The sequence below is a fragment of the Oreochromis aureus genome, linkage group 1 (assembly GCF_013358895.1).
Source record: "Oreochromis aureus strain Israel breed Guangdong linkage group 1, ZZ_aureus, whole genome shotgun sequence".
Taxonomy (NCBI): Eukaryota; Metazoa; Chordata; class Actinopteri; order Cichliformes; family Cichlidae; genus Oreochromis; species Oreochromis aureus.
In genome coordinates, this window is record NC_052942.1 from 29,008,094 (window position 1) to 29,023,477 (window position 15,384).

The 15,384-nt window shown below is 39.7% G+C and overlaps 1 protein-coding gene across 3 annotated transcripts in view; it reads left to right on the top strand.

Annotated features, from left to right (window-relative positions):
- The window catches only part of LOC116313280 (MAM domain-containing glycosylphosphatidylinositol anchor protein 1), a 182,135-nt gene extending 171,675 nt beyond the window's left edge, over positions 1-10,460 (top strand). For all 3 annotated transcript variants that reach the window (XM_039612052.1, XM_039612061.1, XM_039612062.1), the window contains one exon: positions 5,573-10,460. In XM_039612052.1, the coding sequence (XP_039467986.1) occupies positions 5,573-5,658 (86 nt within the window). In that variant the 3' untranslated portion in view covers positions 5,659-10,460. The remainder of the gene's footprint in view (positions 1-5,572) is intronic.
- The last annotated feature ends 4,924 nt before the right edge of the window (positions 10,461-15,384 follow it).

Sequence of the window (15,384 nt, forward strand, 5' to 3'; positions counted from 1 at the left end):
TATTAAATGTCTGCCTATGCAGTAATACAAATGGAGCTTTATCCTATTTTTCAAGGTTTAATTTAATTTGTGGGTAAAAGTTCCAACAGAATGCTCATTTCTTTCTTAAAGAAAATAATACTGGAAACTACAATATATTTGATTCTATTGCTGCACGCAGCAGGCAAGAATAAGCAGCCAAAATTAAACTGAACTTGGTCGCACAGATAATAACGAAGTTAAAACCTCAGCTTACACACAAGGTTTTAACACAAATACTAATTAAACCCCACAGGGCACACATGTCAGACACACACACACAGGTGATCAAATTTATTATGAAAACTATACCAGCCTTCTAACTGTGAATTTTCATAAGATCCAGGAGTCAAGATATAAATAATCCCATTTTTGCACACCTGACAAGAACCTGTCCAAATGTGGATATTATTTAACTCCACCCAATAGCCAGATTTAGATAGTCAAAAACCTTTGCAAAAAAGGCAGAACTGTGGAATTACTGCTTAATTATTTTGTTAACCTGTGCCGGGCAGCTCATAATAAGCCAAAGTGTTACACTTATTTGAATGCAGATATTTTAATCCAAATGTGACTCGGCACTCTGAAGTTAATTTGATAAATTTCCTCATGAGGGGCACTGATGTCCAAAGTTTTTCAACAGGTGTGTGAGTATATTTTGCACCATGGTTATCCTTAGACATGCTTTTAATCGCAGTTTGGAGAATAAAAGACGTGCAGTGGGGGGTCAGGGAGACGGAGTATTTTAATTTATTTAACACAACTTTCTGAATTACAAATTTCAGAGTAAAATAACAACAGCAAAAGTGTTTCAACACCTTCATCTATTTTTTTTTTCATTTGCCAGGGGGTGCTGTGATGGCTGCCTTTGGCCAGAGGGGGTGCTGCAACACCCCCAGCACCCCTGGTCTTGGAAATAGAACAAATGAATGAGTGTGTAAAGAGAACATTTGTTAAATGAAAGGGAAGCAAGACAAAAGTATTTGAAATACAATGTTCCAATACCAATCAAAAATCAGAGCTGTAGTTAAATAATGAAAACCATCTGCAAACAGAACCGCCACATAGGATAGCAGACGAGAGAATCGTGTCATCATTTACAGCCAAAAAAGAAACGTTATGTGATTTATGGCAATAAGGCCTGAATAATATCTTTTTTTCAGTTTCTTAGAACAAGTGACTTATGGAAGGTTCATCAGATATGCCAGTGTTTACCCAGAATTCTTTTTAACACTTTAAAAAATTGGCATTTGCAGCCACATTTTTCTGAAGGGAGAATATTACAGAGATTATTACTACAGAGGGAAGCATATTTAACTGCATTACACATGGAAAGCCCTAAAATCTTGAATAAAGCATAAATGAAGAATTTTTAATTGTTAAACCAATTAATATGGTGGATGGGGTCACTTAGAGATAGAGTATTTCATGCATTCTTTTAACGTCTGTCAACTTTAGTGGAAACATTTTTTTCTAGTCATACTTTTTAGTTTGCTATATTTTTACTTCTAGTTTTTAATATTATTGTGTATATTGATGCTGTGTTGATACTTTCAGTGTAGAAGTATATTTAGAATCTGGTTGTAATTTGGCTGTGAATGCTGACACAAGTTGCTCCTATCTGCTAACCTCTGGGGCAGTTCTCTTTACGGTGTGCTGGTTTTTGATTGGTATTTGAATACCACCTGGTTTTTACATATTGTGATTATTGTTTTCTTAAATTATACTAATGGCGGCTTGCTGAAACTTGTATGTCTTTTTGCCCTTTAGTATTTTTATCAGTGTTTTCTCCCTTTTCTGCTACATTTCTAAAGACTGCACCCTGTTTATCTTCCAAAGATTTGGAGTTGAGTGCTCTATTACTCTGTATCCTAAACACCATGTTTCACTCAATTGGTTGCCTGCATACTTTAGACTCTACTATAGGAATGTGTGTGTGTCTGTGCGTGCCTGTTTAAGTGTGTATCTTCTGCATACAGATACAAAATTTATTGCAAACATTGATTTTCTGCCTGAAGGATGGACCCCTGATATGAAATCATATTGATCTTTTAAATACAATACCCATGCTTTTTTATGAAACTGTGTTTGAACAGCTTGCATTTGTAATTTATGTATTAAAGGAGGGTGTGTATTGTATGTGTGTTTTTGTGTTTTGTAGTTTGTAGTTTGCTTTATAGGACTGTATATATAAATGAATATAAATGAAAGCTTTAGATGATCCTGTGTGCTGTGTCTGAGCTGGTATTTTAATTTTCAAATTCAACAAATCTGAACAATTAGATTACACTATATAAAAAAATGTCTGCATTGTGTCTTCCAACTGTGTTTTAACAGTCACGACCTTCAGGAAAAAGCTAAGGAAAACGGTTCAACAAATATTGATGATGACATCAATCGTAACTTCTTTTCTCTCATTAAAATCTCAAAGCTGTCATGGCAATGTATGGGATCTCAGTGGTGAAGCTTTCTGTTTCTCTTGTTTACTCAACCACCTTCTCAGCCATGACTGTCTTCTCATCTTTTCTTTTCCATGCAACCTGTTCTTTCTTCCCTGACAGTTTCTGTGAACCTTTTTCTACAAACCCTCCTTCTTTCTTCATAACATTCACCACACGGTTTGATATTTTTCACATGATACTTCTTAGTAAAACTACCACTTCAGGGCATTCTTTACTGCTCAAATTAAATTAAATTTGTTTAGAGTCAATAAATCATTGAAGGATAGTTCTAATTTACATTCATGTTATGCATTTAAAAATGCAATAAAAGAGACATAAAATATAAAAAAGGAACACAATAAAACAAATACAGTCATACAAGATTCAGACAACACACCCGCAGGCTTTAAGAAAGTCTTAAGCCACATAGATAAACATAATCATCACTTGCACAGTTATTTACTTAGTTTGTCTTCAATCTTCGGTTTGTCTTCTATCACAGTTTTGTCACATAAAAGCTTGCTGTCTGCTTTAGTGTGATGTTCCTTGTATCCTTGATAATGGATGATTATTATGTAAATGCCTATAAGTGTCCTTCATAGTTTTTAGATTTCAGTAAACTGTCACATCTCTTACTAAAAGTTGTCTTTATCACAGAAAACCTTCTGAACCATCCTGGTTATACAGCCCTTGCAACAAGTTCATTCCTGTGAGATATAAAAATCATGTTTCTTGTAATTTTAAAAATATATATTTGTTTATGGCTACAAAGCCTTTGTGATTGTTCACTGCTACTTTAATTAGGGATATTACAAATAGCACATCAGTTGAGACCTGTAGTAAAAAGCAAGTTCAAGAAAGCTTAGATGGATTTTGCTTCACAAAGTCTAACATGACTAAATTTTCACAAAAAGGTGATTATTTGATTTGGATCATTCAAACCAGTTTGCGAATGTAGCTATGACTGTGTTCATACAAAACAGGTTGTTGAAAAAAATAACAAGTACTGTAAAAGGCTTTGGCAAACTCTTGTAGAAATATATTGCTTACAACAGGAAAAGTGTCATTTTTATATTTGTTATTGTTGAAATTTAATTATATGTGTAAAAAATTTGAGACCGCTTGTTTTTAACACAAAAAAGCACCTTTAGGAAATTCTGCAAAATTGCAGCCAATATATTTCAGTTTGCATTTTACTAAGAGCAGTGGGAGCGTTGTTCTGCACCCTGTTTGGTATGATTACAGCAGTGGGACTGTCGTCCCACGAATCCCATCGTCTACGAATTGTGTAAAAATTTCAGAATAATGTTCCTGGACTTAAAATAGCAAAGACATATATCTTTGCTATTTCTCTCTAATATCTCATTTTTACAGTAAGATACAAGACTCAAAGGTTTTTATTGTCAGTTTGCTACATGTACAAGTAGGAACATATAGGAAATTCTCTAATCTTACTGTAAAGAAGAATGAAGACAAGAGTTAAGAAAGATAATGGACATTCTAGGGAAATGTGCAAAAGTTAAACCTATGTACAGTAGTGCAGTAGCGCAAGATATACTCATCAGCTGTCTACTGGACCAAACCCGTATGCTCTGGTACCTTTTCCCCGATGGCAGGGGGCTGGAGAGGGCCTGTGAAGGGTTGGAGGGGTCACCTGCAAGGCTGATGGCTTTGTGGGTGAGGCGGATGTTGAAAATGTCCATAAGGGAGGGCAGAGGGGCACCGATCATCTTGCTAGCTGTAATATCAAATGATTCCCAGAATATGAAGAAATCCTTGTGTGCAAGGGACAAGGCTGAAAAACAAATATTGGATGTCCATGATTTCAAGCTCTCAAGCAGCACTGCATCAAAAACAATCATGTTTCTGTCACGGAAATGACCGCATAGGCTCAGAAACACTTCCAAAACTCACTGTCTGTGAACACAGTTCATCGTGCCATCCTCAAATGCAGGTTAAAGCTCTATCATGCAAAGAAGAAGTCATATGTGAACATGATCCAGAACTGAAGGACTGAAAGGATATGGTCTATCTGGCTTGTTCAGTTCAAATCTTTGCATTTTTGATGGTATGCATTAGTGTCTATGGAATTGGCCACTTGCACAAAAGGTATACACTGGTTTTGGAGCACAGAAGATTCAGGACTTTTGAGCAGCTAGAATCCTATATCAGACAAGAATGGCACAATACTCCTCTCCCAAAAGGCCAGCAACTGGTCGCCATAGTTCCCAAATTACAAAGTTTACAAACTGTTGCTAAAAGATTGGATACTACATAATGGTAACTGGGCTGTGTCCCAGCTAAATGAGCTAATATTTTTCCTAGAATGGTACATTTAAAAAAATTTGGTTTATGAGACTGCAAGTAATTAAAAATCTCATTATCATCTTATCATTCTCTTTTTGTTTACACATTACAAAGCGTTCCAACTTTTTGGAATCAGATTTGTATTACAAATTAATGGGAAAATGAGTTATTAATGGGTCATATGAGTTAAGACTCAGATGGAATGTAGGACTCAGGGAAAAGTTACAAGACATAGCCAGACTTTTGGCTCCGTACTCATAAATTTGAGACATCCATTTGTGAGAAAACATTACCCCCTCTTATTCCAAAGCAACGAACATTCTTTGTGGCAAGTATCACAGGCACGAAGGAAACATGCTGTTACTGTTGCTGTTACATGCTGTTTTTCCGAGTAAATCACATGCGTGTGATTCTTTAAATAGTCTCCTCCCAAAATGTTGTGCTCTAAAAGGGAAAACCCCACACATAAATATGCAATAAGGCCAGCTGCAAAAAAAAAAGCATAGCAGTTTTTTTTGTGTTTGATAGACAATATTCTTTTTAAATGTAGACTATTGCAATCTGTGACCCTAGATATGAGGGATTTTTAGGTTATGGTTTTGTATCTCTTCTTTTACCCTGAACATAAAGTAAGTTAGCATAGCAGCAATGAACCTTACCAAGGCCTACATTTCTATAGTGCAGGACAGTTTTGGAAGAATACTGGAATTATTTAATCTTGATAGCAGAAGCTGTTAAAAAAATTGCTAATATGTTATTTCTTAACATGACTCTTTTTTGTTTCTGTTTCTCTGTGTTTTTTGTAGTTCTGATCGGAGGATCACACCCACTCCCACTGGCTAAATGGCTGACCTTTGGCCTCTCCTGCTTTCTTTCACTACTCTTCAGATGATGAGCACTCCCCATAGCACCACCAACTGTCTGTGCTGACAGACACTGCCCTGACTTGCGCTCTTTTACTTCTCTCTCTTCCCCTCTACCTGTCTTTTCCTCTGCGTACCTGTCCGTTTACTTGTCTGTCCTCTTCAGTTATTGTCTTGCTGTCCTTCATGCATCCAACAAGAAACACTATGTATTTGTCTATCTTCTCGTCCTCTGCTCTTTTTTTTAATATTTCACCTATTCGCTTCATATAACCAACCAATGCTCATACTGTATTTAAGGTTAACATACTTAATGGTCTTTGACATAGAGACTTGAAATTCCCTCCTTTGTCCCTTGATTAGATTCTCTTTATCCATGTCAGTGTGTCACTTTGTCAACTTTGTCTCTTTTCTCTCCTTTGTCATCCTTCTTCGTCCATATGTGCACCCTTCATGTATCTTCACTCCCTTGAGCCGCTATCCTCAGAAGCCCTTCCACCCTATTCCCCAGACACACCAAAGTGTCAGACACTCAACCAAAGATGACAAAGGACCTGAGGGAATGAAATGGGGGAACGGGAATTCTAGGAAGAAAGTTAAAGAAAGAGCGAGAGAAGAGGGAAAGTGGTCAAAACAACCTTTTCCACAAAGACTGTCTCCCTTCCGGACCAGCGTTTGGCACCATGGGAGCTACTGATTGATAAGGAGACACTAAAAACTGATGACTGAATGAATAAATAAATAACTAAATCGATGAGGAAATGACAAACCAGGACTGAGGATAAAAGAAGGGTGTCCTTGGTAGCCTCTTGGTAGCCTCTCTGCTTGCCACAAGAGACGAACCTCAGTGCGGATTATACGTGTACATTTATCTTATATATATATATATACATATATATAAATAAATATATATTAAATATAATGAAGGTTAAACAAAAACACAGCTAGGGCAGTGGAGGACTTTACAAAGTGAAATTAAAGAAGCACAACGTTTATACAACCTCTGCTGTTCCTTTGGATTTTATTCAACTTCTTATGTGATATTGCAATTTGTCAGACCTATTCAGTGTTTTTGATATTTGCTCTTTTGTTCTGTTATGGCATCATGAGGGTCAAGGTAATTAAAGTATTACATTAATATTTATGAGAGGCAGAGAGGATGATTTGTGATCCAGAACCTGACTGAGCACGTGAATGGAAATGCAAAGATGACCCAAACCATCTGGTAACCTCAAATTTTCTTCGCAGATACAGTACTGAGTACACACATACACTCAAACATAAACGAATGCACACTCAGTTTTCATTTCTGAAATCACAGTCAAACACATGTCATCCGATGAGGAACACAGAAGGAAAACCTTGGCTGGTAGATGCAACTTTTACTTTTGTACTGTCTATTTCATAAACTTCTTTTTACTAGATATAGGAGTCAAATATCTGAATTAATCAGAACACAGCAGGCAGACGTGCCTCAAACATAAAGCAAATTGTGGTGTTTTATGGGAAATGGATAAGCGCCTGGAGTAAGTTTCAGCACTTCTTCCTTCGCGGGTTATTGAATGTCATGTATGGATTTCCCCTACCCAATGCGTCAAAGGTGGAGAAGATTATCAGTCTCTGCCAGATGTGCAGTGTGGATTGAATAATACATTCTTTGTTTAATTACTGAATGTCTGTATTATAAGCACTTCTCATAGTCCCATAGATATGATTGTTAAAATTAAGCAATACTCATATCTATATATCTACATAATTGTTTCTCATTGCATTTAAAAGTATTCTGAAAAAAATCATTGTGTCCAAAGCACAGCAGAACGGCTTTATCTTTCATCTTTCATCAATTATTGCAGTTACCAGTGTAATTCTGGTAATTGTAGCCATTTAAATTTTAGTGTGCTTCAGTTTTTCTGTACTGTGCTTCAGCTGTTTCAAAAAACTCCACATTGATCAGCCACTATGCTGATCATCTTCATCACCATGTGTTTCAGTGTATTCATCTCTTTTCTGTGTATTATGTCACAGAGAGTTCATCAGTGAATTTATTTCACTTTTTTGTTTATATCTGTTTTCTTTGTTGTAGTTGGTAAACAATATACATTATTCATAAATGTTTTTTCATTCATAAATAGAAGAGATTATGTGCCTATTTAACTTGCTGAGACTGCTGTGCGCGGCAATCCTGCTTGCACAGCTTATGTGTATAACATCATATTGTGTAATTGCTGCAAGGTTGTGCAACACATGTAGGATATCTCTGTGAAACACCACAGACAGTACTGTATTATATGAACACTGAAGCCCTTTGAAGCCTACTCTAAGCAAATCATCATATTGCAAAAATAGTCCTGTATCTTAGCTTTAGCTCTGTCGTCATCCATTTACTTTGATCTGATAAGTGCATCTGATGGATGAGTTAATTCGAATTAGTTGATGGGGAATTCTAGGGAGATGCTTTCTTGTAAATGTAGATTGTTCATTCTGCAAGTGGCCTAAAATATCTTCATTTCCTGGTAATGTCTTCAAAATAGCCATCAATTTATAGAACACAACACAGCATAGTGGCTCTTTTTGTTTTGTTTTGTTTTTTTCAGCATTGATTTCAGTGTCTCCCCACCTTGTGTGATTAGGCAAATGTGTTACATGAGCCATTCATATCAGCTTAAGTTGTATAGCATCATCAGAAGCATTAACAAGCACAATAACAGTGCAGTAGGTAATGCACTTTAGAAATATTACAAAGCATTGCTATATGTGGCATTTTATCATGTTAACATCATATCATTCCTCATAGTTCTTTGTCCTTAGAAATAACAAGATAAACACTGTTAGAACTGCAAGTTAAAGATGGAAGTCGTATGATGCATTATCTTTTTCACAAAGAGATGCAAATGCTTTTCATTTTTCATTTTTTGTTTCCATGACAACTTATAATTAAAGGCAAAGCCATCATATTAGTGGTCCCACATAGGAATAAAATGTTAACACATAAAGATACACATATAATTATTATTTAGTATTCCCTGATTAAAAATCAATGTATTACTTTTTGATTTAAGTATGTATGACACAAAATAATAAATTTTGAGAAATACAATTAGATTTATTACAATTTTAGATTTCTGAACATTGTCTTGGGTCACTTTAGGCAAAGACACTATTTAGAGAACTACAAAATCTGTATTTTTATCCAACAAATTTTGCACCTTACTGGTACTGGCAGTACTCGATCCCTGTTCAAATCTAAATTGGAAAAAAAAAATTTTTTTAACAAACTTTTAATTAAATGGCTTTATGTTTGTATTTGTTTTTATATAAACAATTATAATGATCCTTTAGTTACTATCCATTGATTCCTTTCAATATTTTGAGTGTAATCACACATGTAGCAACAGTTTGGACATGTATTTAGGCTAGATAAAAAGTAAGCTTTGCGTACATCTTCCATAATAAAATGACATGCTGATTACATGCTTTTGAATTCAAGTGATATTCATTATTTGAGTGCCATACAATAAAACTATCTACTTCATTTGTTTTAAAGTAACATCTGTCATAAACTCATTATTTTTTAAAGATGGTTAATAGTGGTTTGAGTGATGCTCTTAATATAATAATATACTTAAAACAATTGAAAAGTGAAACCAAAGAGAGGAAAACAATTTAAATGCTTAATACACGCATACTGGGGATAAAATTATGTAAACAGTATAAAGTTATCTGGTGATTTGGTAACCATAAAATCTGCTCCAGTGTTTAGATCAGTTGCTCAGTGAAACACCAGTGCTCAGTGTAGTCTTCCAAAAATTACAGAATTCTTGGATCTTGTTTGTGTCCATTAAATGCTCATTTCCACTTTCCATTTGCAGCAATATCATTCATCTGCTGGCTTAGGCAAACACTGACACACAAACACACATTTCTGCTATCATGCACATGAATAATAACAAACGGAGTGGGCACACTGACTGTTAATCTTCCACCTACTATAAAATGTCTACTGTCTTGCAATTGTGGACCTACACGAAACAATGTGAAAGCAGAGAACAAAGCGTCTGCACTGAGCAGTTCTGTGGCGATATTCTTCCCAGCAACAGAAAAAGTGAGACATATTTTATTTATTTATTTTTTTTACATCAAAATAATATAATGTGAAACACGATGTAAGTGCTGAACATGCCTGAATAAGTCTTTCCTGTAATGTTCCTTAAAGTATCATTTAGGTCTTACAGCCTTTGTTTATACACCAGAATAACCTTTTTCACTAAATACTTTGACCTTTGCCTGATTTCTAAACAGAAGGTTCAAGACCGAGTTATGTGGTTGTAGACAAAGATCATATCAGCTCAATGTTTGATGGAGTACACTCTCTGCAAAAACAGAAGGACTTATCGAAATTGATTAACATGTGGCCGATGCATATATCTTGCAAGTCCACAAGTAACTGAATGCCAGTGTCCAAGTGGACTTTTTAATATTCAACACACCCACAACAGTATCTATGTGCTGTGTCATATGACAGCAAACACCTTCAACGTGATAAGCCTTAAAATCTTATAAATTACTTTTTATGACTCACCTGACTGTTGTAACACACTGTAAGAACATCGTCTTCATATCAAGTCAATTTTGGGAACCCGCACACCGGTCACAGTGCAGACTGTCAGATTTTACAGCATGCAGCAGTCAATGCATTGATCCATTTTGGAACAGAAAATGTGAAATGCACCTTTAACGGGTAGAAAAGAAAGAGCGGTAGCAAAAGATGCTGCGTGTTGTACATCTCTGTCATGTAATTGAGCATTTTAGAGGAGAATATATTTGAAATTTTACCCAAGAGGTATAAATAAAAAAAACTATTAAACAAATAGATGTGTTTAGTATCATTATTATTATTATCATTATTATTATTATTATTCTCAAATCTCAAAACTCTCTCTCAAATAGGGGTGAGGACAGTGTTGGGAGAGAGCTGTTGAGAGCAATACCCTACACATACTCTAAATACATGGTGTCTATTAATTGATTTAATCAGTTGCTCAAATGAGAGACTTTTTTCTTTTTATATATCATATATACTGACTATCATTATAACTTTGGACTCTGACTATATTTTACTTCAGTTTATTACTGTTTTTAGATTAACCATCATTAAACAAATCTTACAAAAATAATATTGACAATATACATTTTGAGTTGCGGTTCTATGCCAGATTTGAAGCGACAGCCAGCAGTTGATTAGCCTAAACATTAAATAGTCATTGGTTGGCAGGTTTGACTGTCTTTACTTAAAGCTGAACTAGTTGTTTTTCAGTTTACAGTTGCTGACCAACTGCTGTCATCTAACTTTTGGCAAGAAAACAATAAAATGAAGGAGGCTTTTCAAGCTTATGAATAAAGCCCTTTTTAAACCTGGGACTCTATCTGCATGTCTTTAAAGATAACAAATCAGCTTGAGTTTAAAAAAGGCTTTAGTATTGAGACTTTGAAATGGAGTTCAAGTGGTTGATTCTAGTGTTGTTAACCCACACCATACTTTTTACTAGAAACAAAGCATTTATTTATGTTCAATTTCATTCCTGCACAGTAAATAATTGTAGCTCATGAGTTACTTATTGGACTGCAAAGTATTTCTTGTCATATTTAATATTCAGACAGGTTGTTGCCACTTTTTTTTCTTTTACAAAATACACCAAATCAGAAGGTGCTTGTATACAGCAAGATTTTTATTATTTTTTTTTTAAATGCTACGTTGATTAATAGAAAAACATGTTTGGATGACTGTCAACCTGTCATAATAATGGAGCAAAGTCACTAAATTGTTCTGAGGATAGCTGAACAGAAGTAAATAGCTTGACTATAGGTTGAAGAAATAATGTTTGGATGAACCCTTTCTGCTAAACAGAATTAATGGCAGATGAAACATATTAAGCAAGAATTCTGAGAAGTTATTTAAAAATAAATAAATAAATACATATATATATATATATATATATAAATGCTTTAACACTAATAACTTACACTAATAACCGACAAGATTCCCAGAGTATGCATGCCTAATGTCATGGTTCTGGGTCGGTTCGACCCAGCATTTTGAGTTTATTATGTTTTGGTTTATCTCTTGAATGATTGTTGTGTTTTTCGGGTGCTATTATTATTATTATTATTATTATCATTATTATTAGAATTCTGTGTCTGTTTATTCATGTTTAAGGATTTGTTGCCTATTGTTTGAGTTGCGTATTATTAGAGTTCCATGTTTCTGTTTACTCATGGTTAAGGATTTCTGTTCTCATGTTTTGTGTGGGTTTAGTTCCATGTGTCATTTTCTCTGTCTCTCAGTGTTGAGTCTGCGTCTTTGTGTAGTGATTTCTTGCTTCCTGTTTTATTGTGAAGGTCTGGGTCTCATGTGAGTGTGTTCAGTTTTACCTCTTGTCTCGTCTTGTTGATTACTCCCAGCTGTTTCCCCCACCTGTGTGTAATCTCCCTGTGTTTCTCTGTGTGTATTTCAGTCGCGTCTTCTGTCATTGTAGTTGCTGGTCCGTCTGTGTATCCACGCTGCTTCATCTGTGTGTCTCCCTGCTGTCCGTCGTCTTTTACCTCTGCTCATCCTCCTTCATGTTCAGGTCCTGGTTTGTGTCCAGCAGTTTAGTTGTTCTCAGTTTAGATAGTTTTCAGTCCCGTTTGCTGTTTCTCCATTTGCATTTTGTGTTCAATAAACCACCTCACCTTCATGAGTGCCTGCGACTGGATCCTCCTTTAATATTTCCACACGGCTCACTCTACTCGCCGTGACAGTACGATCCAGCGGCGTTCAGCCCACCCAGGGAGCTTCAGGAGGCCGTTGTCGACTCTGCTTCCGAATTGATCAACCAGTGGTTAGAGCATGAGGGAGAAGCGTCTCTTTACACTGTGGAAGCCAACCTACAACACCTTATTTCCGGTTATCCCTGGCTATTGGACTCTCTGCATCCGCTCGTACAGAATTTCATTCTCCACGAGCTTCACCTACACCCCCCCCACCGCTACCGCTCGCCTGCTCGCTTCAACGGAGGACGTGCCGTCCGAACCGCTGGACGAGGAATTACCCGGCCCGTCGGAGCCGTCTCCAAGAAAGAAGCGATGTTCGCGCCGCCGGCGTGGCACCCCACAGCCGGATGTCGGGATGTGTAAGCTGCCGGCTGTGGTGAGTGAAAGGGACACTTTTTCTGCTGCGTCAGATTCTGTGACTGTGTTTTCTGGAGCTATTTTTTGTGTGTCTTCTGAAGATAACAATGATTTTTCCGTCTCACCCATGGCCACTGCTCCAAAGACTGCCTTTGCTGAGCCCACATTCAGGGTTAATGACTGTGTTCACGCTGTTGTTTCTAAGCCTGGAGTTACTGAGTCTAGCACTACGAGTTTAGGGAATGAATATGTTCGGGGAGCCTTTTCGTCTGCATCAGTTCCTTTAGGCAAAGCAATAAACTTCCCTGAAACAGTTTTTCCTGACCATACCCCCCCATCCACACCTTCACCACAATTCAATGTGGGGTCCGGCTGCCCGCAGTTCAGTCTGCAGCCCGGCCGCCCGCAGTTCAGTCGGGCAGTCGGGCTGCCCAGCTGCCCGGCCGCCCGCAGTTCAGTCGGGCAGTCGGGCTGCCCAGCTGCCCGGCCGCCCGCAGTTCAGTCGGCTGCCCGGCTGCCCGCAGTTCAGTCGGCTGCCCGGCTGCCCGGCTGCCCGCAGTTCAGTCGGCTGCCCGGCTGCCCGCAGTTCAGTCGGCTGCCCGGCTGCCCGCAGTTCAGTCGGCTGCCCGGCTGCCCGCAGTTCAGTCGGCTGCCCGGCTGCCCGCAGTTCAGTCGGCTGCCCGGCTGCCCGCAGTTCAGTCGGCTGCCCGGCTGCCCGCAGTTCAGTCGGCTGCCCGGCTGCCCGCAGTTCAGTCGGCTGCCCCGCTGCCCGCAGTTCAGTCAGCCACTCCACCACCTGTTACACCTCCGCTACCGCCATCTTCGTTACCTGTAGTTCAGTTGCCACTAGTTCAGCAGCCTACCCACTCGTTCATTCAGTCACCATCCTCACCGTCTCATTACGAGCAGGGAACACACTTCATCATTACATCTGCTGGTTCTCTTAAGCTGGCCTTCTCAGAGACAGTTGCTCCCTCTAGGGCCTCCCCAGAGGCTGGGTGTCAGTCACCAGCCAACTCTGGACCTCTAGAGGTCAAGACGCCAGCGCCAGCAGCTCACCCAAAGAACTCACCAGAACAGTCTTGGCTCTCAGCACCCCCTGAGAGTTCAAGTGAGTTCACCCGTCCGCCTCCGTCCTCTGCTGAGTGTATTGGGGAACACTTTCACCCCTCCGAGGACTGCATCCCACTGTTGCTGCCTGAGTCAAGCCACTGTGCTGCTCAGCCCCAGCCAGTGTCCACACTGCCAGAGGTCTCAGTACCTGCTGCTTCAGTGTCTGTCTCCACTGGAGGGCCCGAGGAGCTCGTCCAGTCTCAAGCCACGTCTGCTGGGGGTTCGGGAGAACCCAGCCAGCCTCAAGTATTGTCAGCTGGGGGTTCAGGAGAACCCAGCCAGCATCTTGCTACGTCGGAAGTTTCGTCAGCTGGAGGGCCCGAGGAGCCCGTCCAGCCTCAAGTTTCGTCACCTGGGGGTTCAGGAGGACCCAGCCAGCACATCCTCATGTCAGCTGATGGTCCGGGGAAGTCTGTTCAGCCGTCACCTGCTGAATCATCACCTGCGACTTCTACACCGTCGCCTGCAGCATCCACACCGTCGCCTGCAGCATCCACATCGTCGCCTGCAGCATCACCGCTATCAGGTTCCGCAGCCGCCACGCTGCCGTCAGGTTCCGCAGCCGTGTCTTCATCCACGCGTGGTCCGGCCTCTGTGTCTTCATCCACGCCTGGTCCGGCCTCGTCTGGTCCGGCCTCGTCTGGTCCTGCGGTTGCCACACCGTCATGGGACCCAGCCCGCCCTGTTCCACCTCGCCTCTGCCGGCCGTTTTCCAGGCCTCTAAGTTGGCATCATGGCCGTCGAGGACGGCCGCCACTGGCATCGCGGCCGACCTCCGGACCTGCTCAGTGGCCGCCACTGCCTTCCAAGTGGTCGGCCTCCAGATTGATTTTGCCTGCGCCGCTGCCGTTGCCGTGTGCACGGTCGGCCTCCAGAACTGTTTGCCTGTCGCCGCCATTGCCGTGTGCACGGCTGGCCCCCTGAACTGTTGGCTCGTCGCCGCTGTTTTCGTCTACACGGGTCGACCCCCAGACCTTACTGTGGACTCATGAGTGCTCCTTTTTTGTGTTGAACTGTTTTCTTGTGTTTTTTGGACTTTTCATGGACTCTTGTTGAGCTCTGGTTTGGTTTTGTTCTTGGACTGTTTTCTTCTGTTATGGACTGATCTGAACTCTTGTGCTCCTTGTTTTCTGTTTGTTTGTGTGTCTCCCTGCTGTCCGTCGTCTTTTACCTCTGCTCATCCTCCTTCATGTTCAGGTCCTGGTTTGTGTCCAGTAGTTTAGTTGTTCTCAGTTTAGATAGTTTTCAGTCCCGTTTGCTGTTTCTCCATTTGCATTTTGTGTTCAATAAACCACCTCACCTTCACGAGTGCCTGCGACTGGATCCTCCTTTAATATTTCCACATGGCTCACTCTACTCACCGTGACACCTAATCTTTAAAATGTTTGCACAAGTGTAATGAAGCGACACAAATGTGTTCTGTCTTTCAGCACCTCAGTTTAGGATGTCACCACAAAGTAATACCATCACAATGA